A 26850-nucleotide genomic window follows, 5' to 3' on the forward strand; every position below is an offset into this window, starting at 1 on the left:
TGGTACCATTCAATATTTTCATAATTTACTTGCAGTGGAGTGGAGTGTATGTTTATAAAATTTCCAGATGACACAAAGCTTGGAGGGAGGAAGGGGCTTCACGCACTTTGGAGGACAGAATTAGAATTCAAAATGACCCTGACAAATTAGAGAAGTGGTCTGAAATCAGCATGCTCAAATTCAGTAAAGAAAAGTGCAAAGTATGTTGTTTTATATTCAAGTAATTCACTAGTCTTAATATTAATTCATGGCTAGTAACTTAACAACAGTCTTTATTAGATAAACCATCTAACTCAATCAGTGATAACCATCTTAACTCAATCAGTCTAACCTAAAACCAACTTCCTGGAGATCCCATTCATTCTCTTAAAGCTGCAATAAGACCACCTCTTCTTTCCATTTTTTAACACAAATTTATTCTTTTATTCTTTTAATTATCTTAAAAACTTTCTATAAGTCTTTTAACAGGTCTCCTCTGAGGCAATAACTGTCTAATTTCTATATTTGCTGTATTATTTGTGGAAGCAGAAAATAAGAGAAAAAGGAGGATCTAGGGGTAAATGTCTTTAGGCCATTTTAAAGTTTTGAGCAAAAGGTAACTTTGACCCTACCAACACAAGAGTTGTAAGAAATACAATTTTCGCCTCGCTTTAGTTAATAAAAATGGAATGCTGACTTAAGCAAAAACCTTGAAATAAGGTAGTGTCTAGAAAAAGTTTGTATAATCAAAGAATAACCGTTAGCCATTGATGTATGTACCGGAAATCTATAAATACTTGTCTTATACTGCTTGTAGGGGGAAGATCTGCCTAAGGTCAGGGGGACCCCCTGTCTGACCACAGTCTTCCCTTGCAATTGCTCGTAATACACTGTCTCTGACTTGTTGCTAGCAAATGCAGAGTGAGGACTTGTTTTCTTCCACATATTGAATTTGTTCCTATTGCTTTTCTTGGCACTGTTATTGCTGTACTGTATCATTTCTTCTTTCAGCTGAGTCTGGTCTTCCAGGTAACTATTGCAAATGTCTCCACTTTCGTCTATACATTTGACCATTATTAGTCATGACATCATAAGATTGAGATGCTACCTCTTTTGTTACAGTAGATTTCTGAGCCCAATTTCTACCATTATAGCTTCACATTCTATCATTCAGTTTCAAATAAGGTAGTTTGTGCAATCCTCTATCATGGCTCCAGATGTCATGTTCCTTTTCAAAATATTAACTAATGATTTATGCTCTGTTTCTGCCAGTACAGCTCTACTAAATATAAATGTGATTTTTTTTTGCCTGCAAAAGCTAATGCCAAAGCATCTTTTTCTGTCTGAGCGAGCAGATATCCTGTTTTTGACATATCTCTAGATTCATAAGCAACTGGTTTCCATGGATCACCATACTTTTGTAGTGGAACTGCTCCAAGGCCTTGTTTGGAAAACAATTTTGAATGTCTCTTACTATCAAATAGTTTCATACTGCCGCTATTTTTATTAGTTACTTAAGCTGCTTAAATCCTTGTTGATGTTGACAGTCCCAGATCCTCTGATTATTTTTACAAAGTAAAGCCATTAAATCTGTTGTTTTTTTCTGATAGGCTAGGTATGTACTTTTCTATAAAATTAACTATACCCAAAATTTTCTGTAAAGTTTCCTTTTCTTTTGGGTAAACAATATTATCAATGGCTTGTATTCATTGTGGAGCAATCTGTAATCCTTGGCTGGTCAGTATTTCTCCTAGAAACTTTAATTCTTGCACTCTAGTAACATTTATTTCAAATTCTGCTTCTTTTGCTCTAGATAATGCTTTAGTTAGTTAATCTTTTATCATGCTCTTCTAGAGTACTTCCTCATTATTATATCATCCATGTACACATGTGTGACATCTATATTTACAAAAATCTTTTGTCTTTCTCTATGAAATACCTCTGGAGCTGAACACAATCCAAAAGAGGATCTTTTTTAAAAGAGTAACATTCCAAAGATGTGCTAAACATACATAGCAAGTGACTTTCTTGTGCCAATGGTACCTGTACACCAATGTAGTGCATAGAGCAGTATAAACAAGTCATTGTCTGTATGAAATGTTAGTTTGTACCGGCTTTGCTAGTGCTTTTTATGTAGCCTGTTGTAAAACTATGGAAATATCTAGATCAGTTGATGTATTCCTTGGAAGAATTCTTAGTACCTCCAAGGGTACGCGTACCCCCCCGGTTGAGAACGACTGACCTACAGGCTTATTCAAAAGGCATCGTCTTCTGTCTGTTTTATGTTTTCTTCAGATTAGTTGTAGGGAAACAAAGAATCATTGTTTCAAAAATAGCCTCTAATTTTTCACAATTAATCACTAACGTGCAAATACATACATATCAGAATTCTATTATTTAAGCATGGAAAACTACCATAAAAAAATCTAGTTGGGGCTGTTTGTGTTAACAGGCCAACAGTGAGGGATACTACTTAAAATATTGGATTAGCCTTTGCATTGCGTTGAGGAAAATTCGGTCATGGAATTTTCTCTCTGGCCTGCCACAAGCATTCATGTTCATGCTGATCTTAGTTGTGTTAAGAGCTGGTGCAGCTGAGCATTGTGGAAAGGAGATCGTTGGCATGCCTAAAGACTGAAAAATGGAGAAGGATCAAGGACAATTTTGGATAATTGGATCCCCAGGTGACCTGTTTTTACCTAATGTGATATGCAAGCTTCTTTCTGGTAAATTTTGGCAGGGAAGAGAGCTAGCCTACTTGTTGTCTTTAGTACTAGTTGAAAAACTGGGAGTGGGGAAAAAACGGTTACTTACCTTTGTAACTGTTGTTCTTCGAGATGTGTTGCTCATATCCATTCCAGTTAGGTGTGTGCACGCCGCGTGCACGTTTGTCGGAAGATTTTTACCCTAGCAACCCCAGTGGGTCGGCTGAGTGCCCCCTGGAGTGGCGCCATAACGGCACCGCATATATACCTCAGCCGACCCACCCGACCCTCAGTTCCTTCTTGCCAGCTACTCCGACAGTGGGGAAGGAGGGTGGGTGTGGAATGGATATGAGCAACCCATCTCGAAGAACAACAGTTACAAAGGTAAGTAACCGTTTTTTCTTCTTCGAGTGATTGCTCATATCCATTCCAGTTAGGTGATTCCCAAGCCTTACCTAGGCGGAGGGGTCGGAGTGAGATGTGGCGGAATGCAGGACCGAAGAGCCAAAGGCTGCGTCATCTCTCGACTGTTGGACCAGAGCATAGTGAGAGGCGAAAGTATGAACCGACAACCAGGTCGCCTCTCGGCATATTTCTTGTATCGGGACGTGTGCCAGAAAGGCAGCGGAGGACGCCTGGGCCCTGGTAGAGTGGGTGGTGAGATGGCCCAAGGGACATTAGCCAAGTTATAACAGGTGCGTATGCACTCTGTGAGCCATGAGGAGATCTGCTGCGATGAGACAGGAAGACCTCGCATCCGGTCAGCAATTGCCACAAACAGTTGAGAGGATTTACGGAATGGTCTTGTCCGATCAACATAGAAAGCCAACGCCCTACGAACATCAAGGGAGTGAAGTCGTTGCTCCCGCAAGGATGCGTGAGATTTTGGAAAGAAGACCGGAAGGAAGATGTCTTGGTTATTGTGGAACGCGGACACTACCTTCGGGAGGAACGCTGGATGTGGACGTAGCTGCACCTTGTCCTTATGAAAAACGGTGTACGGTGGGTCCACCGTGAGCGCTCGGAGCTCAGAGACCCGTCTGGCTGACGTGATAGCTACCAGAAAGACCGTCTTCCAGGACAGGTACAGCAAGGAGCAGGTGGCCAATGGCTCAAAGGGTGGGGACATGAGCCTGCTGAGGACCAGATTGAGGTCCCAGGTAGGAGTCGGATGACGCACCTGGGGGTAGAGACGGTCAAGGCCCTTTCTGAATCGGGTAGTCAACGGATGAGAGAAAAGCATATATCCTCCTTCACCAGGGTGGAAAGCAGAGATGGCCGCTAAGTGCACCTTTAGAGAGGATAGTGCAAGGCCTTGCTGTTTCAGCAACCAGAGATAGTCAAGGACCATCGGGAGCGGAAGCTCCGAAGGAATAGCGTTGCGCGCTTGAGCCCAGCAAGTGAAGCGCTTCCACTTGGCCAGGTAGGTAGAGCGAGTGGAAGGCTTTCTGCTGCTCAATAAAACATGCTGCACGGGAGCAGAGCAGCGCAATTCCGACTGGTCTAGCCACGCAAGAGCCACGCCGTGAGGTGGAGGGCTGTCAGGTCTGGATGATGGAGAGTGCCGTGATCTTGGGTTATAAGATCCGGGTGAAGCGGCAGAGGAATTGGGCTGGCTACCGACAGACGGAGCAGCCGTGGTGAACCAGTGTTGCCTGGGCCACGCTGGCGCGATTAAAATGAGATGTTCTTTGTCCCATCAGAGCTTCAGCAGGACTCTGTGGATGAGAGGGAATGGGGGAAAGGCGTAGAACAGATGACGAGTCCATGGAAGGAGAAACGCGTCTGTCAGAGAGCCCGGTGACAGGCCTTGAAAGGAGCAAAACTCTTGGCATTTGCGGTTTGATCGGGATGCAAACAGGTCTATCTGGGGAAATCCCCACTGTTGGAAAATGGCATGAGCGATGTCCGCTCTCAGTGACCACTCGTGGCAGAGAAAGGATCTGCTCAGGCGATCCGCGACGGTGTTCTTGACGCCGGGAAGGAACAACGCCACCAGATGTATCGAGTGGGCTATGCAGAATTCCCATAGTAGCATCGCCTTGTGGCAGAGGGGGGAAGAGCGGGTCCCGCCCTGCTTGTTGATATAGTACATGGCCGTTGTGTTGTCCGTAAAGACTGAGACACAACGGCCGCGGAGGCGAGTTTGGAACGTCTGGCATGCCAGGCGCACTGCACGTAGCTCCCTGACATTGATGTGCAGGTTCAACTCCTGCATCGACCAAAGGCCCTGAGTACGAAGATCGCCGAGATGAGCTCCCCATCCAAGGGACGAGGTGTCCGTCGTCAGGGAAAGGGAAGGTTGAGGAGGATGGAATGGGACCCCTGCACATGTGTGTGATGGGGTCAGCCACCAGTCCAGGGATTGAAGGACGCTCGTTGGAATGGTGAGCAGGGTATCCAGAGGGTCCCCGTGCGGACGGTATAGCGAGTTGAGCCACAACTGGAGGGGGCGGAGGCGGAGCCTGGCATACGGAGTTACGTGCATGCAAGCCGCCATGTGACCGAGGAGGCGGAGACACGTGCGGGCCGAGGTCATACGAGAGGTCTGAAGGGCGCGAATTAGCTGTGTAAGGGCCTGGAATCGTAGCTGAGGAAGGTAGGCTCTGGCTAGGGAAGAGTCCAGGGTCGCGCCAATAAAGTCCAACCTCTGAGTGGGTACTAAGGTGGACTTCTCTACATTGAGAACCAGGCCCAGACGCGTGAATAAATCTTTGATCACTGCCACATATTGCTGGACCGTGGCCTGCGAGTCCCCCCTGATAAGCCAGTTGTCTAGGTAGGGAAAAACGCAGATGCCGCGCCAACGGAGGTGGGCGGCGACAACAGCTATGCACTTCGTAAACACCCTTTGGGCCGAGGAGAGGCCGAAGGGGAGGACCGCAAACTGGAAGTGAAGGTGAGTGATTGTAAATCGGAGGAAACGTCTGTGTGGTGGAAAGATGGCGATATGAAAATAAACGTCCTTCATATTGAGGGCGGCATACCAGTCTCCCGGATCCAATATAGGAATAATGGTCCCCAAGGATACCATGCGGAACTTCAACTTCAGCATGTATTTGTTGAGGTCTCGCAGGTCGAGGATGGGCCGGAGGCCCCCATTGGACTTGGGGATCAAAAAATAACGGGAATAAAACCCTTTGCCCCTTTCCCTCTCCAGAACCTTCTCTACTGCTCCGATAGCGAGGAGTGAGTGCACCTCTTGCAAGAGCAGTTGCTCGTGAGAGGGGTCCCTGAGGAGGGACCGGGAAGGAGGGTGGGAAGGTGGGGGTGAAACGAATTGGAGTTGGTAACCACGTTCCACAGTGCGTAGGACCCAGGCATCGGTGGTCAGCTGGGCCCACGCCGGGAGGAAATGGGAAAGACGGTTTGGAAAAAGGCAGGGAGGGATCTGGAGAAAGATCTGGTATGTCGCCCCCGGGCACATCTTCAAAAGGACGGTTTAGGCCCCGCTGGTTTGGAAGGGGCCCGCCCTTGGGATGGTTGGTGGCCAGGTTGCCGTCTACGTCCCCCTCGACCCCGTCGCCGACCCGAGTCCTGCCTGTAGCGAGGCACACAGTAAGGCCGGTTAAGGTGGGGGCGGAACAGACGCCTCTGGGTCGCAGGGGTATGCATCCCCAAAGTACGGATAATGACCCTATTGTCCTTTAAGTTCTGGAGTCTGGAGTCCGTCTTTTCGGAGAACAGAGCCTTGGAGTCAAAAGGAAGGTCCTGAATGGTGTACTGTACTTCAGGGGGAAGCATCGAACTCTGAAGCCAAGAGATCCGGCGCATGGTAACGCCCGAGGCTATAGTACGTGCCCTCGAGTCAGCTGCGTCCAAGGAGGCTTGTAACGAAGTGCGCACTACCTTTTTACCTTCCTCTGCGAAGGCTGCGAACTCCTGTCGTGAGTCCTGAGGTAGGAGTTCTTTGTACTTTTCTACCTCAGCCCATGTGTCATGTCCGTAACAGCTCAACAAGGCCTGCTGGTTAGCCACTCGGATCTGCAGGGCACCAGCAGAGTAGACCTTGCGACCAAGCAAGTCCATACGCCTGGCTTCCTTCAATTTAGGAGCCGGGCCTTGCTGGCCGTGGCGCTCTTTATCGTTGACAGATTGGACCACCAACGACGAGGGGCTAGGGTGGACATACAAATACTCATATCCCTTGGAAGGGACCATATACTTGCGTTCCACCCCCCCTGGCTGTGGGCGCAATAGAGGATGGAGTCTGCCATAAACTATCAGTAGTCACCTGGATAGTCTTAATGAAAGGGAGGGCTATGCGGGTTGGGGCGTCCGCTGACAAAATGGTCACTATCGGATCGTCCACTTCCGATACCTCCTCTGCCTGTAGGTCCATTCGCAAGGCCACCCTGCGAAGAAGCTCCTGGTGTGCCCGTAAGTCAATTGGAGGGGGACCTGCAGACGACGACCCCGCCACCGCCTCATCCGGGGAGGAGGAAGAAGAAGAGACCCCGGGAATGATGGCATCCCGCTCAGCGTCTGGGACCTGGGAAGGTTCTTGTTCCAGAGGTTCCTGAGCAGGCTGATTACCTTCCTCTACGAATGATGGTACTTCAGTGTCAACTGGGGGACGGCTTATCGTAGCCTCTGGGATGCGTGGCTCGTGTGGTACGGTGCGCGTGGTAGGCACAGGAGCGCCTTGGGCTTGATGGTAGGCCCAAGGGGTCCAATAACCCCAGTGATGAGGGCCCTGGTCCGCATAATGGGACTGCTGGAAAACTCCCAAAGGGACCTGAGGGTCATGGTCGTCGACGTAATAGCTGTCAGCATGTGAAGAGGCCGACGCATGCCTGGAGGACCAGGGAGGAGCGGATAACCCCTGTGCCGAAGTGCCAACTGATCGCGTTTCCCGCCTCTGTGGCGAGCGGTGCCGGGAGGCATCCCAACAGCGAGAGCGGGAGCAAGAACGGGACCTCCGACCGGCGCGGTGCCAGGAGGTCGACCGAGACCTCCACGCTCGGTGCCAAGAGCGGCTTCGTGAGAAGCGGCGGCCGTAGCGGTACCGCGATCCGGAACGGTGCCGGGAGCGACGAGTCGGAGAGCGGGAGAATGACCGGTGCCGCGAGTCTGACCGGTGCCGCATAGTCAAGCGGTGCCGGGACTGCAAGCGGCATTGCGATCGGCGCCTGGAGTGAGATCGGCGTCGGGACCATGAGCGCTCGTGAGACCGGGAGCGGTGCCGGTCAGACTCGGTACCGGCAGGTGGTTTGAGCATTGACGGCTTGCCCATGGAATGGGGCGCCCGCACCGGCGGAGCCAGGGGCGGAGGCACAGCCGGGTCCGTCAAAGCAATAAGGTCCCGCGCCACTGCGAAGGTCTCCGGAATCGACGGCAGTGGGATCTCTACCGCGGCTGGAGCCGGGGAGGCCACAGGTGCCGGACTTGACGGCCTCTGAGGGGCTGGAGTCGACGGTGCCGGCAGAAGCGTCTGTGCCAGAGCAGCCGGTGCCGCAGCAGGTTTCGGAGCCGGGCGGTCCGGTCAGGGTGCACTCTGGTGCCTCGGAGCAGGCGGTGCCGAAGAGGCAGCGACCTTCCCTTTCTTTGCCTTTGGCGAGAGAGAGCGTCCCTGGGCGGATTTCGGTGCCGATGGCGCTCTTGGTTGCTGCACGGAAGAGTGGCCCGGAGCCGTGGCGGCACTGCGAGAGTCTGGAGGGACGGCGGGCGGTGCCGCAGCTGGAGGGGTTAAGGCTGCCTCCATGAGGAGTTGTTTGAGCCTAATGTCTCTCTCCCTCTTCCTGCGAGGCTTGAAAGCCTTGCAAATTGGGCACTTAGAAGACAAGTGCGACTCTCCCAGGCAGTTTAAACAGGAGCTATGTGGATCCCCTGTAGGCATAGGCCTGCGGCAGGCCGAACACGGCTTGAAACCCGGGGAGCCGGGCATGCGCTCCGGTCCCGGGTGCGGGTGGGGGCTAATCCCCGAACCCGCTAACTATCAAACACTAAACTGATGAAAAAACTACTAAAAACAAGAAAACCTAAGACTAAGATATCAACTATGTACAATTTTTACAGAGAAGAACTATGAGGAAGCTAGGGAAGCGGTCAGGCAAGCTGCACTCCACTGTTCCAACGACCGACACGGGCGGTAAGAAGGAACTGAGGGTCGGGTGGGTCGGCTGAGGTATATATGCGGTGCCATTATGGCGCCACTCCAGGGGGCGCTCAGCCGACCCACTGGGGTTGCTAGGGTAAAAATCTTCCGACAAACGTGCACGCGGCGCGCGCACACCTAACTGGAATGGATATGAGCAATCACTCGAAGAACCACCTTATTTAGCAATCTGAAGATAAGTTATTTACAGTGGTTTGGAAGATGAATGTTGGGGTTTTTTTGTACACTTGTAATTTTTTCATGAGCATTACAAAGTTTTTCTTTGCACTGTTGCTATTTTTCAATTTCCCTCCTGTTTTGCCTCCATCTTTTTCCTTTTTATTTTGCCACAGAAAAGTAGGGGGGAGGAGATAAGGGGGAAAACAATGAAAAAATGGGACATTCTGAAGAAACTGAGTAGATCTCGTTGTTTTCTGTCTTAGCCTCAATCTTGGTGATGCTTTTGTTCCCTTTTTCAGAGACTTATCCTGGCGTGGTGAATTTCACCTTCTGTGCCACAGTGCAAGAGCAAGAATAGTTTTAAATATTTACTCACTGAACTCCCCCAGCCCAAACTAATGATTAAATGTGTGTAAAAATTAACCACTTAACTAATAGTTTACAGCTGAAAGGGTTCTTAGCTGCTTGTTAAAGGGGTGGGGGGGGCGCTAGATTCTCCTTTTCATTTTGGTAAGCAAAGCAGAACTGAACCAAATGAAATGTGGTTGGCATGAGGTAGGTTGAAGCTGAGCTGGCTTTGTGGCATGCTCCCATGCACTTTGGGATGCTGTTGAAGGCCCTATGCCAGGGCTCCATAGGAGCCAGCCACCTAGCCAAGGATGCCCATTCAGGGGCCTGCAGGCCCATGACAGAACCATAAACAAAAAGCTTTGCAACCTGCAATAGTGTCAAATCCCAGCTGCATCCAACGTTGTGTCATGGCACAAAAGGGCAGGAGTGAACAGTACGAACAAGTACATAGCACACAACAGCAACCTCCAGCATCTGACAACCCTTTGGTGCCTCTGAAAATTGAATATAGCAGAACAAGCTTTTCTTTTGCATCCTGTATTAGTTATAGCAATGTAACTGAAAGGAAACCTGGCTAAATGCAGTGTAGCCACATGGGACTTGATCTTGATAATGCTAAACTGTCTTCTCGCAGTGTTTAGCCCAATTAAATAATTGTAGGCATTGCATAGAGGGGTCTTGTGTTCCCCACACAGCTTAGATTTTTTGGGGGTGAACACTAAAACACCAGCATTATTTTAGAGTTAAAGCACAAGCAGTTCAATGAATACTCCTGATAACCAAATATAAGAAGTTCATAGGAGGTGTGCTGGAGGGAAGAAGAGACCTTATTGGCATTTTCTCATCCAATTGCTGTCAGGATTCCTTCAGGACAGGGAGAGAAAGTTCCTCTGGGGGAACATGGAAATATCACCGTGTTAACTAGCTATCGTTAAACTAGAACTGCTTTCCTTGCTCATGCCTGGTTCAGGGCCAATGCTACTACCTGCCCGAAATGTGGTGTTTGCATGTGATGTTTAATTTAAAGACACTAGCCCACAAAATACCATGAATGAGATTTAGACTTGGTCAAAAATTTTCAAAAGAAACATGTGTTTGGAAGTTGCCTCCACCCTCTCAAATAAGTTCCATGTTCTGATAAAATTGTAAAATAGTCATTTTCCGCCCAGTGGTTTTTTTTTTTTTTAAAACAAGGTGGGGGAAGAAGACCAGCGGGGGTGGGGTGGGGAGGGGGAAGTTAATTTAAAAACAAACAAACTAGGAGCACATTAAGACTCCAAAGCAGGGTTATGGTACACTCATCATGAAGCCAGCAGCAGCCTCGCTGTTGAGTGTAGGCATTGCTGGACTAGGACTAATTGGGGAAGTGCACCTTTGTCAGGTAAGGGAGTATTTGCACTAGCTTTGAAGTAACTGTTTTTCAGAGACCCAGGCAATGGAGAAAAGCCAGGCCTGGGGTTAATGTTCTCCTGCTTCCAGTTTGGGGAAAGAGGTAACTGCCATGCCTCTGTGCATCCCAGGCAGCATTTTAACATAAAGCTCATGCTAGAATGCTTCATTGCATTACAAATGGCTTTCCCTTTGAAAATATACACAACGAGGAGTGCCTAGTAATTACAAGGGTTTAGCTTTTCAAAGCTGCCTAATTTTAATGGAATTTGGTTGGCTAAAGCAGCTTTGAAAATTTCAGCCAATAAGTAGATATTTTAGGCTTTTCTACAGTTTTTACTTGTGTGGCTTTTTTTAAAATGCCTAAACACTGATGCACTCAAACTGTTTCTTTCACTGCCAATTTTTTTATCTCCTGTGTTTCATCTTCCTAATGGATCAGCACCCACCATGAGTACTTTGTTGTTGGTTCATTGTCATCTCTGTTATGGTAGGTTTCAGAGTCACTCAATAACAGACCTGAGGGTGGCAATTTTGCAACAGAAAAGCTTCAAAAACAGACTCCAAGGAGAAACTGCTGAATGCGAATTGATATGCAAATTAGATACAATCAATTTAGGCTTGAATAGAGACTGGGAATTGCTGATCCATTACAAACATTGAATCTATCTCCCATGAAAGTATTCTCACACTTCTTATCAGACTGTCTGTACTGGGCTATCTTGATTATCACTTCAAAAGTTTTTTCTCTTACTTAATGGGCCTCTCAGAGTTGGTAAAACAACTCCCACCTTTTCATGCTCTCTGTATGTGTATATATATCTCCTCACTATATGTTCCATTCTATGCATCCGAAGAAGTGGGCTGTAGCCCACGAAAGCTTATGCTCAAATAAATTTGTTAGTCTCTAAGGTGCCACAAGTACTCCTGTTCTTTCTGTTATGGTAAACTCCTGAAGTGTTGTTGAAATTCACTGCTGCATCACAGCTGGGAGCAATACATTGCTTTTTGTCAGCACCATAAAACATGGTTTGTTTGTTTTTATTGCTTGGCAATGGAATAGTGTTTTATTTACAAAGTAGTATCAGGCTTGCATTACCCGATCCTACTTTGGTGAGTAACTCATACAGGTATATACCATGGGCCAGATTCTCCATGGCCTTGTATTGTCTATAGTTGTTTAGGCCTTAATACAGCTAAGCATGTGCTAAAGTCCTTCCTTATTCAGCAAAGCACTTCAGCAGGAGCTAAATCCCATTGCCTTCAGGGCTTTGCTGAATCAATGTCTTATGCCTGTCCAATGTGGATACAAAATGCTTCCTATACAACTTGCAAGGCAGTGGGAATCAGGCCAACTACATTCCCTGGGAACACTTGGGGAAGGGTTATTTACAGTAGTGAGGATTCCACAATTGGATCCTTTACTCTCTGGTTTCTACATAACCAATAATGGTGACAGTTGTGTGCTACTGCTACTGCAAGAGACCTGAAATAAAGAACCGATTGGTTTGGGAGGGGTTATACAACACCTTTCCTGCAATCCTTGGTTATTGTGTAATTACAGACAAATTATTGACTAATTTATAATTGCACCATAGTGATAGATAAATACACCTATACAGAGTGTGATAACACTAATTTCTTAAAAGTTTAGAATTTGCTTCATGGGATAGAAAATAAAGCTATCTGAACAAACCTTGTGTTCACCTAGTACAGGATATAAAATAATCACATCATTTAATGTATAATATAACCTTTATTTTTTCTTCTAAACTCTTGGAAAGTTACATAACAACCGTGCTTTAATTATGACACCATGTATAGACATTTAAAATGCATCTTAATTTATAAATATTTTACATTTGGTCCATAGAACAGGTTGCAATTTACTAAATAATACTGTACTCTTTTAAACAGGCTCTGTATATATTTTAGAATATGTATATATTACATATATATTTTTATATAGAGATAGATTTGCTTGGTGTTCAGAGAATAATTCCTTATTGCAAAAAACATATATGATCATACAATAATTTTTCTTCTTTAGGGCAAATACTACAAAAAGATACAGCTATTCACAGTTTACACACAGTAGTTCTACAACACTATTTTTTGTGCTATATATAATAATAGTTTGTACAGCGCTCTGCTAAAGAGCAGGTCTGCCAAACATCTGTCATAATTGTTTACAATCAAACATTAAATACTGCATTTTTCTTAGAACAACATGGGACTTGATTACATTAAACAATAAAGCAAAAGTTGGAATTTTTCTTCTTAGTCTAATGAAAATCACAATTATCATGTGTACATATGATATATGTTTTTTTTTCCTAAACCCTGAAAACTTACAAGACTTTTGCATTTAGGTATGAATTCAGCTAGAGACATTTAGAATGTATCTTAGATTTCAGAATATTTTTTACAGTTGACCTATTGTATGAAACAGTTTGGAAGCTACTAAACAATACTTTGTGATTTTATGACATAGGTTGAAATATATGTGTATATATATATATTTTCTACAATAATGTGCTTGACATTCTGAGAATAATACCTTATTGCAAGAACATATGTTTGTCACCTTCAGACAAAAAACAACAAAAAAACCGACGTTCACAGTTAGTTAATATGTTTTTCACATAGTAGTTCTACATAAAATGTGTGCTATCTAATATCGTACGTTGCACAAAAGTTTGCTGAAAAAGCATGTTTCATTGCACAGTTCTGTCACAGTCATTTACAATCAAACATCAAATACTGCATTTCGCATAACTCTTGCCATCCTACTTATAGCTGCCAAATAAGAAACGCTGAATAGGGCTTGATCTTGCATTCTCTACACAGGAAGAACTTTCATTAGCTTCAGTGGGAGTTTTAGCTGTGTGGGAAATTCAGAGTAGAACCCATAATGGAGCTTTTTGTATTATAGCAATAACCTTGTGCTTTCATCATCACCACGAACAATATGTATATCAGTGAAAAAAATCAAAAGAATAAAAAATTTGTCTTCAAAGTGCTAGAGCGGTCCACAATGTATAATTTATTTGTTAGTTGCAAACTGTGTTGAAAGACTGAATACCACAGTCCATGATCTAAAGCTCTAAATTAGAATTATAGGGAGATGGTTCAATATTTAAACTATTGTTTCTGTTTCTATTTTGGTGGCAATACAATATTCTTGTTAATGGTGCAATATAAACAGAAACACTACCTGGCTTCAACTACACATAATTTTGTATTGCTTTAACCTGGGAATCTTAGTAAAAGCTCATAATTATTTCATATTATTGTGTATTTTGCTAAAACATTAGAATGAAACATTTTGCTTCTACAATGTGTATCTGAAATTTATAAATATAAAAATAGAAATAAAATGTTTTTAAAAGATACAGTATATTTCACTATATGTCTATATTATGAGTTTGTGGAAGTAAATGCAGAACGCCTAAGTGTAGATAATGCATTTAGCTAGTATGTAAGAAATTGTTTATACTGTATTTATACAAATATCAATCAAATTGAACATGTATCGGAATGGTTTATAACATAGCTAAACTTAAGTTGCCTGAAAAATAATTAAAGAGAACCAAAAAAAGAATAGTGTTTGTTAATACGAATTTCAAGAGTGAAATTTTCATTGGAAATCATCTGTGTACAAAATTCTTTGTCTGTAAAAAACAGCTTTCAAATTTAATTGTACTTCCTGCAAAGTCAGAAATAACAGTCTTGGGATTCTGCTGTAAGAAATATTATCATTAAACTACTAAAAATCATCAGCACAAAACATCAAATTGTTATGCTAAAAGATAGATTAAAAATGTCCTGCACCTTAGTTTACAAATTCCAAGATAGTTAACTCTTATTGTGAAAGGATAAAAACATTAACAGTCTGTGGATTGCCAGAAAACATAACACTTCCAACATCTGGGCCCCCCAAATGGTTTGATCGTACCCCCATCAATTCCCTTATAGTGGTGATGGTCTTTTTTTCTTTTTTGCCACTAGAGGTAGGTAATTATATTCTCAGACATAAATTTGTGGTCATATTCAACCATATATATTTTTTTGTTTTTCCAGAGTAGCATTTGTACCTTTCCAATACAGACATTTAGATATATGCCTCTTTGTTTGCAGAGTTGCTCTGCTGGGCCTGGTCCGGACCATTTTCAGGATGAGTAATGTCTTCACTTGGCTGAATCATTACTTGGATGCGCTATTTTAAATAATAATAAAAAAAAAAGTAAGAAGTCATTGAATATTTCTAAACTTCACGTCCAGTCTAAACATCTTTCTCTGGCTATTGCTGTTGAGAGAGACAATCCTGTCCATTCCACCTGCTGATGCAAATGTTTAAATATCTATGCAGTCACATTTGCTAAACATCTTAGTAACGAACACCATGAAAAGTGAGTATTTGGTCTTCTTAATCAGGACAGGAATGGGAATTATTTATAAATGGAATTTGGCTTAATCAAGAGGAAAGGGTTTCTGCTAGGCAAATCATACATTTTTGGAAACAAACCGTGTTCCAATTAATGCATAAGATTCACCCAGACATCAACACACTTTGATAGTTTTGGTTAGCTTTTGACATTGTGTTAAAGAAAACAATGTTTAATGACATTGAAGAGCTTATTCCCCCTGTCACAATGCATGGCTTTAGACCGAACAGTGCTGCTAACTGTCTAACTTTAAACAGTTTGGCTTACATTGTACATGATTGCTATACTTTTTTCCTCCCTTCGTGTTTTTATTATTCAGGAAATATTAAAAAAATAAGGTGTCTGAGACTCAGTTACTTTCTATAGCTCACTTGAAATCAGAGGCGGCTCTAAGAATTCCGCCGCCCCAAGCAGGGCAGCGCGTCGTGCAGTGCGTTCTGGCGGTCGCCGGTCCCGCGGCTCCGGGGGACCTCTTGCAGACGTGCCTGCGGAGGGTCCGCTGGTCCCGCAGCTCCTGTGGACCTCCCGCAGGCATGCCTGCGGATGCTCCACCGAAGCCGCGGGACCAGCGTCCCCTCCGCAGTCATGCCTGCGGGAGGTCCGCCGGAGCCGCCTGCCGCCCTCCCGGCAAAATGCCGCCCCAAGCACGCGCTTGGCGCGCTGGGGTCTGGAGCCGGCCCTCCTTGAAATCATAATCCTGCATTGGTAATGTCAACGGTCCTGAGTGAAAGTTCTTTAGGAAAAGACTTGCAGGATTGAATCTGTGATCAGCAAGAAAGTTTTAGAGCTGGTCAGAAAATGGAATTTCCATTTTGTGGGGAATTCCAACATTTAGACATTTGTTTTCATCCTGCAAAAAAGTGAAAAATAATCTTAACTAGAAATTTCTGACCCTCTACAGAAGATCACTTTGGATAAAGGTTAACATTGTTATAACTTTATCTGCATGGTTTGCCTATCTATAGTTAGCAGTCACACTCTATATTCAGTTATTATTTATAGTTTATGAAGGGTTGATAAACGATGTTTTAAAAATAGCTAATCACATGTTATAGATTGTTTGAGTCCAATTTATAACTACACACGGTCTGCTGCTATTCTTTTAAATGTCTATAATGTTACTTGTGTCTGTAATCATTTATCAATACTTTTTAAATAGAATCTTAAGATAAAGGGTAACCAAGTTGGTGAACTTCTGTCATGTTATCATATAGCATCTCCGAAAAGCTGATCTGCTCCTAAGGTTCTATTTCCATGTAAATATCCCAGTACTAATAATAATTAAGGAAAAATATGACACACCATCAGTGTCTCAAAAAACAGAAAGTTTTTCATAGTCTTCCATGAAACATCAGTGAGGCTTTAAGGCTGAGTAAAGACAAGTGTTTGGGCAGCAGATTTGAGCAATTCAGGAGACATCACTAGTCAACTGTGCTTAGGGTCATCTGTCTTCTTGCAAGGATTGCTGTTTATAAACTGACTTAAGGAATATTCTAGAAAATCTGACATTAATCTGACAAGCTTTGGCTCCTACAGTCATGAAGGGAGGAAATAGATATTCCTGCAATTTTGCTGAAGGAATATTTCTCTGAAACAAGAATCACAATGTATAAAGTATGTGCTCAGATAAAATCTATTTGGTGATAATGTTAGTTGTATAATGAAATATGTAACATTTTGCTGTTCTATGGCAGCATCTGTCTGATGGTCTCAAACAGCTTTAGAAATATTAATGGTATAAGCCTCTCAACATCCCTGTTAAACTGGAAGTGCTGACATCCCCATTTTATAGATGGGAAAACGAGGCAGAGAGAGATTAAGAATACACTTGCAGAATGAAAAAAAGATCTTTATTCACGTTGTTTAATGGAAAGACTAAACAATGGTAAAGCATAATTGTATTCAATGGACCTGATTTCTGAGGCAATTTCCCTGCTGCCAGAACAGCACTTTGGGGCACTGGGCAGACAGACATAAATTAAAGCAGCCTCCAGGCTGCTCAACTATGTCAGGGGCCAGAACAGCTCCAAGATGGGAGAACACAAAAGTGGGCTAAGGCTTCCTTTGCTGCCACCCCTGTCCCCGCGCCCCCTATCCTACACCACAGCTTAACCACACCACTGGATCTGGGACAATATGTATGGGGATACTTTTGGGTGGTGTCAAGACAGATTTCTCTCTCTCAGGTTTGGAGAGTCAGGCCGAAAGGGACCATTATGATCATCTAGTCTGATTTCCTTCATGGCACAAATGATGAAACCTCACCCAGTGATTTTTGCATCAAGCCCATAACTTCGGATTGAGCTATAGCATATCATTTGGAAAGGTCTCCTCTCAAATTAAAAATCTTCAAGTGACTGAGAATCCACCACATCCCTAGGTCTTCACTTCCCTCATTTCTGGAGGACTTTGGGAAGATCTTTTAGGGTGCAAATAATGATATTGCACAAAGCTTATCTCCCTCCCCTAGGGAGGGGCCCACTTCAAGAGGCAGAGCTGTCACTCATGCCATGGCCTCGTGTGATATCACTATCCCAGGGAAGTTAGGAGCCCATATACCTTTGAGGATCTAGGCCTTTCTAAATACACATTTATGATGTCGCCTTCATACATGCTAAAGGAGCCAGGAAGGGCAAAAACCAAATACTTGGTGTTGGCTTATATGTCGCCTTTCAGTGACTTGCTCCAAGACAGCAGGAAGTTTGTGGGAAGCAAGGAACAGATCCCAGATCTCCCGGCGAGAGGTCCAGTGCAGCGTGCACTGGCCTATCCTGCCGCCTTTGCTCATGAGAGTAGTCACACAAAAATAATAGGGCTACAGCATGTGGACTCCAGTTACACCATGCAGGATGTCCAGTCTCATCAAGAGCAGGGATCTAGGCAGGAGTGACCAATTTTTATTTCCTTGTGGGAATCATTATCTGTATGGACTTCTGGGGGTTGTATGTTCTTCAGCAGCAGCCAAATCATTCACGCATTACACAGGGAGAATTCTTATTCAACCTCACTGGGAATTTTGCCTGAGGAAGGACTGCAAGATAAGGCAGCAGAGCTCAGATTTTCCACTCTGCTAAGGCCACTTGGTGCTGTTACATCACTGGGGCAGGAGGGGTGAAGGTGGCGGGCTGGGGGCTTGGTGAAGCTGAGCTCCACAGCTGTAAGGGCCTTTATGTCAGCACCCCAAGTTAGCGCAGGATCCTGCTCTACATGGTGCTGAGGGCAGGCAACCACAACCATCTCTCTGTAGCCCAGAGCAGGTTGGACACAGTGGAGAATTTGGGCCCAGGTCTTCGGTAACAGGGAGGGATAGCTCAGTGGTTTGAGCATTGGCCTGCTAAACCTAGGTTTGTGAGTTCAATCCTTGAGGGGGCCATTTAGGGATCTGGGGCAAAAATCAGTCTGGGGATTGGTCCTACTTTGAGCAGGGAGTTGGACTAGATGACCTCCTGAGGTCCCTTCCAACCCTGAGATTCTATAATCACAGCCAGAGCCTCAGATGGTGTCAATTTGTCTAAAGCCACTTGAGTCAAAGGAGCTATACTGACTTGCTGCTGTGGATCTGCCTCACAGATCCCTAGAACTACATCAGCCTTATCATTGATTTATTGTGTGTACTATTGTGCTACAGTTGCCTACTGTGTTAGGAGTAAATTGCACTTATTGGGCTAAAGATCAGCCATTTTGTTTGCTATCCTCGTACTTTGTAGCTGGCAGGCTTCCAGAGCTGACATTGTTATGGTAGCAAGCTATGTTAAGATCTGATGTCTTCAGAAAGACTATATGCTAAACTGAGGACAGGAAGAGTAATCATGGCTTCCACATTCTTCCGTTCACTGCAAAATGACTGAGCTAAGACAACTGATGCCAAGGCAACTAAGGTCACCAATCACATGTCAAGTATCACTGTATGTATAGCTTACAAAGTATAATCATGCTCACATAAAAGAAAAAAAAACTTACCTGTTTTAAGGAGCCTTTTAAGGTAAGAAACATGTATGCCATGTAGCCTGGAATCAGCACCATAGACGAGAGAGCCATGAACCAGCCAACCCCTTGGCCCCATTTTGGGAAAACATAATTGCCCATCTTGAGAGGAGTCATTTGCACAGCGCTGAAGATAAACACTCCCTGAAAAACATGGGATAAAATAGTGAGACTTCGCTTTGACCTACATTCATCTCTGTGTCTTTCAAACAACTCTGCTGGACTTACTGGGCTCAATCCTCAGCCTGCCTCCACCCCCACGGAGAGGTGAGGAAAGGAAGTTAGGCAAAAAGTGTCCCCTTACTTCCCTGTATAAGCTGCCCACATCACCAGACCCTACTTGGGGATGGGGGATAGCAGTCACTGCTGCAAGGTGGAAGAACCTTGGTTCAACCCTCTCCACCCCACACTCTGTGCCAGCCAGCACAGCTGTGCCACTGCAGAAGGGGACGTGAACTGAGGCAGGGAAACAGAGGGCATGGGTCACTTCTCCCACAGAGCTAGGGGGAAGTAGGAACTGAATTCTGGCTGAGTCCCATTTTTGGCTCTGCCCTGCTTCAGTCCACCCCTGTGAGATGCCAAGAAGCATTAGTTTGAGGAATGGGAGGCATTTAACTGCTTTAGGCTTTTTACTGTAATACCCTGTAAAATGTTAAACAGCGTAACAGTTACTAAAAGAGATGTGAATCTGTGATGTATATACTAGCTGGATTGGGCCAAAGTTTGACTTGTGATGACTACTAGCTCATGCCAAAAACCGAACTGCCCCCTGTTGCAGGCTGACGCGGAAATTATTGGTCATTGTTTAGTGTCCCTTCAAAAACCTCCCAGGCAGGATCCAAAGATGCTCCATGACAAGAGACCATGTTCTGGACTAGGAGGTTGGCTTTGGTCTGCATGTTTTTGTGCATAAACTCCTTGACCTTTTAGCATCCTCAATGCATATTCCCTAGGCAGGTTATCTCTACTCAGGAATAGTTCCTGGAAGGTATGCGTGTGTGGAACTTAGCCAGAAGACAGAACAATGCTTTTGCAGTATATATGATGACATAATTTAAGAGAAAGGTGTTCTTTCTCTCAGGCCTTTTTCAAAGCACCTGCCAGAATTTTGGCCTATAGGGTTTTAAGTAAACACCCTCGTTAAAAGGACACAGCATCCTACAATTAAACAGCTTTGGCACATATTACAGCTTTTGGCCAGGTCAGCCATAACCATTCACTCAGGTCTAAAGCATGGCAGGTAGCATCTTAGCCCCAAAATGAAGGTATACTATGTGGACAAAAACTAACTGAAAAAGAACCATAGCTTTGGGTCAGCTACTCGCTAGTATAAAATTTTATTGCTCCATTTAAGTTGATAGAGCTATGCTGATTTATACCCACTGAGGATCTGGCCACTTATTGAAGCTATAATTGCACATACAAAGAAAACAGGTTAGATTTTCACAAGTATGGCCAAATTTTAGCGTTTGTGGCTGCAGGCAATTGCTCATTCCCTCTTTTGAAACTGTGTCCCTAGTTCTTTCTTATTTCAGTTGCTGACTGTTGTATGCATTGGATTTAGGGTATAGATATACTGCATGTGATTCTTGTCAAGTTCTTACTCCTGTTAAATTACAAGACCAGAGAGAAGAGATCATGAGTGTGTGTGTGTCAGTTTGGGTGAATCTCCCAACTTAAAAATGTTTTGAAAGATGCCATTTCAACATTTTTGCAATGGAAAGTTTGGGGTTTTTCGAGTAGCAATAACTTAGTCTAACTTTCTTTTAATCCTGTTTGTTTAAACAGATCAAAATCAAAGCAAAACATGTCAATTGACCTGAACTGAATGCCTTTTTGGTTTAGTGGTTCACAACAGTGAAATTTTGACTCTCCATCCTGATTTGGGATGAGAGAATTTTTGAAATCTCCACTTCTCACTGGCCGGGGAAACAGTTTTCTGTCCAGTTCTAGTGGGAACGCAATCTACTGACACTTGAGGCTAAAGTGGAGTTGTTGCAGATTTTTGTCTCTATCACAGAGCAAAACATGGAATGGAAGGCCAGCACCTCCACTCACCAGGTACAATAGGACTGACTTTTGTTGGTAAGACAGATAAAAGTTTTTAATATACTGTGTGTGGAATACCATTTGCTTTGTACCACCCTGATGCCATCTTGTACTAATTGGACTTGCACTATCAAGCGATGTCCATCTAATCCTCCATTCATCATGTTAAAAAATTACCTTTTGATATTTAATGCAGTCATTTTTCTATAAATTCACCAAACACAAAGTCCTTTCTTTCCTAGTCTGCTGCAAATGGCTAACGCAGCATACCTCAGGGGCAACCTTGTTAACTGAATCAAGAAAAAGCAAAGCTCACTTTGCTCACAAGTTCAACCTTTATTTTCAAAGGCCGCACAGAAAGTTTTGCCAAAGAGGGAAATGTAAGTTGGCAGCTTTTAGATCACATTATCATCACCTGTGAACTCAATGTGAAGAGTGGATTCCCAGAAATAAAGATTTTTACAATAAAAAGCAATTTTGCTCCCCTCACTCCTTCCATTGCAATTTATACAGTTTCCCAAACAATCTTTCTTTAATAATTGTTTTCAGAGAATTGAGAGGTGGGACACTGCATTTGGGGAATGGGTGAGTGCAAGGAACACTCAGAATACTGTGTGTCAGTTCTCTTTAGTATTGTTGATTTGTTTGGCAGTGGCCTTCAGCTATTACAAATGATTGCTCATTAATCTTTTAATGAGTAAGGCACAAACTTTAACTGCACACATGCCTTATATATGATTCCAGAATCTGAATGCATGCATCTGTATGTGCGCTGTGTCTTGAACACAACCAAGAGCCAGTTTCTGATTCCTTCACTCACGGTGAGTGGTATCTAAGTAATCCTTCTGGTTTCAAATAGGACCACTGGTGAAGTAAGGTGTTTTTATTTCAGTGTAAGGATAGCAGAATCTGCCTCTGAATATGAAATAAAGAACTTCTTTCTGAATAGGTTGCATCCCATAATCTCTAATTTATACAAGAAAACCAGATAGCAACATGTTTGTAAAACAGGCATGGACTCCAGTAGCAAACCGTTAGCCTCCCAATTCATAGAGTTATTTCTCCACGTAGGCCAGTGGTTCCCAGACTTTAACAACCTGTGAACCCCTTTCACTAAAATGTCAAGTCTTGCGAACTCCCTCCTAAAAATGAATATTTCCAGGGATTTTCTCCTTTACCTGAGTATAAATTATAAAAGCAGTGATTTTGTAAATATAAAATGTGTGTTTATAACATGCTTATTACACACTATTTATTATTATTATTGTTTATCATTACAGTATTTTATTACATTATGAAAACGGCAACACTCTTCCAAGATCTAACTTTCTTAGCTTGTATCACTTTGAATACGCCTGTTATAAAACAAGGCTCCTATGTTTCATCAAGGAGTATCAATTGTGAAACAGCATGAAGGTAATTAAGGAGCCAACTCAAAGAGTTCCTCCTACACAAGCATTCAGGCCCTGAGCAGTCCAGGCAAACAATGCACGTTACGACAAAGCTTAAATTTGTTCTTCATAATAATTTTAAAAACAACACTAGCTGCCTATTTAATTTAAAAAACAGCAAACAATATCCACCTCCCTTTCTATTTCTTTTAAGGAGTCTTGAAGTTTAAATCTCCTCACTGTAATAGATCTGCTTGCTTTGATCTGCTTATCTCTTGGAAGTCCAGGGGCTTCTGGCTGCTGGCCCTGTGCTGCCTGGAGGTCCCTAGGGACAGCTCTGTCTGCCATTAGGGATTTTTTTCCCAAGAACCCCCTGTAACATTTTGTGAAACCATACACTTTATATTAAAGAATGACATTAACATGATGCTATGCTGAAGCTTAAACTCCTCAGCAGTCAGGAAATCCCATTTATTTGAAAAGTAACTTTAACTTCACCTTTTTTATTTATGCATTATGCAGTTTTCATAACATTGAACATTACATAACATTGAACAATGTGAGCTAGAGGGCTTAAAAGTCCGAATTATATGTTTTTGTAATGAATATAGTGACTTGTTATGAGCAAGCTAATGAAAAGTCCTTTTGTAACTTGTAAAACTTTCAGAATAATTGTAGTTTTTATAACATACCGGTAATTGAAATTAAATGTAAATACATTTAAAATTAGTTTAGTGTTTCTCCCTACTAAATATAATATATGATGCAATACAATTAAATTTTTAGCTTTTATTAATAAAATATTAGATAATATTGTTAACATATTGGCCATAACCATAAACAAAATTCATTAATTTGACCAGTCGAAAGGATTTGCTGAACCAAATGAGAATGTTCCATCAAGTCTGCTTTTATCACTGGCTTCAACAGAGTTACTGCAGATTCACATCAGTATAAAATCTAGCAGAATTTGGACCATTAACTTCAAATGAGACTTCCTGCATGATTCATGTGAAAATGATGTGACACTTGATTAACTATTTTTGCATCTCTACATATTCAACTCAAATTTTTAAATGTTCAGTAAGATACTTAAGCATGTGTCTGATTTTAAGCATGAGAGTAATTTCAGTAAAATCACAAGCTTAATGTCAGATACATGCTTACATACAAATGGGGTCTATGCAGTTATTAGAGATGATCAGAAAATGTTTCCTTCCCTTACCTATGAGAAACACTGATAGAAACAAAATCATTTAAGTCAAAACTGTCAGCAGAAATTTTAAACTTTTCATAAAAAAAGAAAACCCCTAACACTGAAAGCTTCTGTTTTTTTAGCTTTTCGGGTTTCTAATGAAAAATTCTTAGGAAAGTGGTTACTTTTTGTGGAAATTTTCATTTTAGTCAAAACCTCAATTTTCCATTGACCAGCCCTATTGATTATCCCTGGAAAGGTGAAATCATAACTCATATACACACAAGTGGGCAATGTTTCAAGATTTTTCTGCCTTATTTTTGTGGGGTTAAATCTCTCAACATTATCTTTGTGTTGAGTGCCCACAGAGACAATGAGCTTGAAGATGAGAAGGTTGAGAGAGGAACAGAAAAATGGAGGGCTGAGACCAGGGGTGAAAGTAATTTACAGGACTTACCAGTAGAGGGGGCGGGGGGTGGCCTCACCCGGAAGAGGCATGGCCTCAAGCAGAAGAGGCGGGGCCCCTCAAGATTTAAAGGCCCTGGGGCACCGGCTGAGGCTGGGAGTCCCAGGGCCTTTAAATCAACCAGAAGCTCCCAAGCTGCAGAGGTGGCTGGGAGCCCCCGGGGGCTCAAGGGCAAATTAAAGGGCCCGAGGCTCCGGCTGCCATGGGGAACCCTGAGCTTTGCCGGGCTGGGGCCGGGATTTAAAGGGCCTGGAGCTCCTGCCGCTGTGGGGAGCTCTGAGCCCTTTAAATGTCGGCCCCAGCCTGGCCACTGGAGCTGCGGGTGCGATTTAAAGGGCTCTGGGTTGCCTGCAGCAGTGGGCAGCCCAGAGCCCTTTAAATTCCCGCCGCGGAAGCCGGTGTGGTCAGGCACAGGCTCTTGGTGGTACGCCATACTGGACCGTACCGGCTTACTTTCACCTCTGGCTGAGACCCTTCTGATGTAAGGAGACACAGCAATGTTCATTAAATATTTTCTCCTAAATTTAGCTCTCTATTTCCTCCAATTCGGTTAACCAAAACTCTAGTTAAAGAAAAGCTGCAGTTCTCCTCTCTCTGCTTATTATTCCTGAGAGAAATAAATATGGTTCATGCAGTTAAAGATATAGCTATAGTTTATGTTGCACAGAAACTCATCTGGATTTATCAGCAAAGCAGATACCAGCAGCTGATGACTCAATCTGGTGGCACAGTCAACGGAATTCCATGAAGGAAGTGACTCCAGCTTGCAGCACTTACACATTCTGTTGTCTGTATTTGTAATGCCAGTGAAGGAATATAGTTTACAGGAAGTGGGCACTTTTGGGGCATTCTAGACCTTGAAACAGGACAGCCTTATGTTTAACGATACACAGGGCCGGCTCCAGGCACCCGCGCAGCAAGCAGGTGCTTGGGGTGGCCAACGGTAAGGGGCTCTTCGGCGGCAATTCTGCAGCAAGTCCCTCTGCAGCTTTTTTTTTTCCCACTGCTTGGGGTGGCAAAAACGCTGGAGCCGACCCTGAAGGTACAGGATATACCATACACAATTTGCTATCTCCACCATCAAGCTACTCACCACTTCTGAAAGTATAAACCCTAGAATTCTGCATGTCATTTATTTCTTAGACCAACTCCAAAAGATTGGCATTCCAGGGGCCTGATTCTTCTCTCTCTTATATTGGTCTTAACGGTCAAGATTTGTATTAATGTGCTAAGATAGCATGACTATATTCTAGCACATATTGAAGTCATTTATATCCTTCATATCACAGTAAAAATAATAATTTTGTTCCTTACTGCCACAATGATAGGAGTAAAGAAAGACCAGCAAAGTTTCCACCAGATGCAGGGTCTGTATCCCACCATTTCCTGGATGTTGTCATAAAATCTGTTAACACCTAAAACATAGAAATAAAAAGAAGAAATTTTTGTCTGCCAGATGATGAAAGCATAAAGGGTCTGAGATAATAAAGACCCTTTTAATGCACATTTAGTAATGTGGTTGAGGAGCATTTCTCTTGAAGTCTGTACAGACTATGAAAAACTTTGCAGTTAACTGAACAGGAGAAAAAATGCATGCAAATGGCATGAAAAACAGGACTTTTATACATTGTTCTCATTCCACTACACTGAGAAAGGAGGCTATGCATCAAATCAGTGACTGCCAGCAGTCAGTTTAGCACCAGGAGTATGCTGAAAAGTTCCTTAACATCATTAGATTGCAATGACGACACACTCAGGTTAGCAAAAATTCCTCAAGTTTTGTTAGAATACAAGAGACTTAGTCTGGGATTTTCTAAAGAAGCCTTCATAATAGGAGAGGGAATGAGTGTGTTCTTTAATACCTTATACAGATGCATTAATTGCAAACAACAGTTTTTGTTTACGTGTACAATGTACCACTATTCTGTCATCCTCCAAAAAGTGCAAACCTGAAGATCTGCATATTGTCCTCATCTGGGATACCTACTGTTACATTTCTTTCTTATTCATATGTTGGATTCATATGGTGTATTGTTCCTTTCCATCCAAATATGGTTTATTCCTATTAAAGACCTCATTCAAAGCCCATTATAAACAATGGAAAGTCTCCTACTGACTTCCATGGGCTTTTGATCAAGCCCACAATGAAAATAAAAGTTGCTAAATTGTTCCTGTCTGACACAGAAATGATGATTGTTACCATTCTGGCTTGGACAAACATAATGAGGCAAACGGTAGTCAGTAAAACCTTTACGTAAAGATTCACATATGGACATGACCATGTTTGGCATAAGCATGGAACTGGGGCCCTAACCAAATATCAAACTTGCAAACACCCAGGGCAGAATATTGTATACATTTTGTTGCCTTGCTCGTGCACAGGCAGCAACTTTTTTTCAGCAAGGCTTTTAATCTTCAAAAGAAAAAAAAATTGGGCCAATCTGTGTATCATCCAGCAGCGAAGACGCAACTAGAGCTGGATTGGAAGAAAACGTCCTCATTCTAACACAGGATTACAAATAAATATGAAGACACACATGTGTCACTTTCCTTCGCACAACTATTGATATTCTTCTCTGGGGTGTTTTAGAGAGGCATACACCATAAACCAAATTC

The 26850-nt window shown here is 43.3% G+C and overlaps 1 protein-coding gene across 6 annotated transcripts in view; it reads right to left on the bottom strand.

The window, feature by feature from the left end:
* The window catches only part of SLC6A1 (solute carrier family 6 member 1), a 176777-nt gene that overhangs the window by 39490 nt on the left and 110437 nt on the right, over positions 1-26850 (bottom strand). For 5 of the 6 annotated variants that reach the window (XM_045025847.1, XM_045025845.1, XM_045025844.1 and 2 more), the window contains 3 exons: positions 25549-25649; positions 19110-19277; positions 12694-14920 (listed from right to left, as the gene is read on the bottom strand). In XM_045025847.1, coding sequence (XP_044881782.1) covers positions 14816-14920; positions 19110-19277; positions 25549-25649 — 374 coding nt within the window. In that variant the 3' untranslated portion in view covers positions 12694-14815. Of the gene's footprint in view, positions 1-12693; positions 14921-19109; positions 19278-25548; positions 25650-26850 lie in introns of those variants that run through there. The other variant, XR_006581323.1, reaches the window with a different exon arrangement.

Source organism: Mauremys mutica, chromosome 7, assembly GCF_020497125.1.
Source record: "Mauremys mutica isolate MM-2020 ecotype Southern chromosome 7, ASM2049712v1, whole genome shotgun sequence".
Classification (NCBI taxonomy): Eukaryota; Metazoa; Chordata; order Testudines; family Geoemydidae; genus Mauremys; species Mauremys mutica.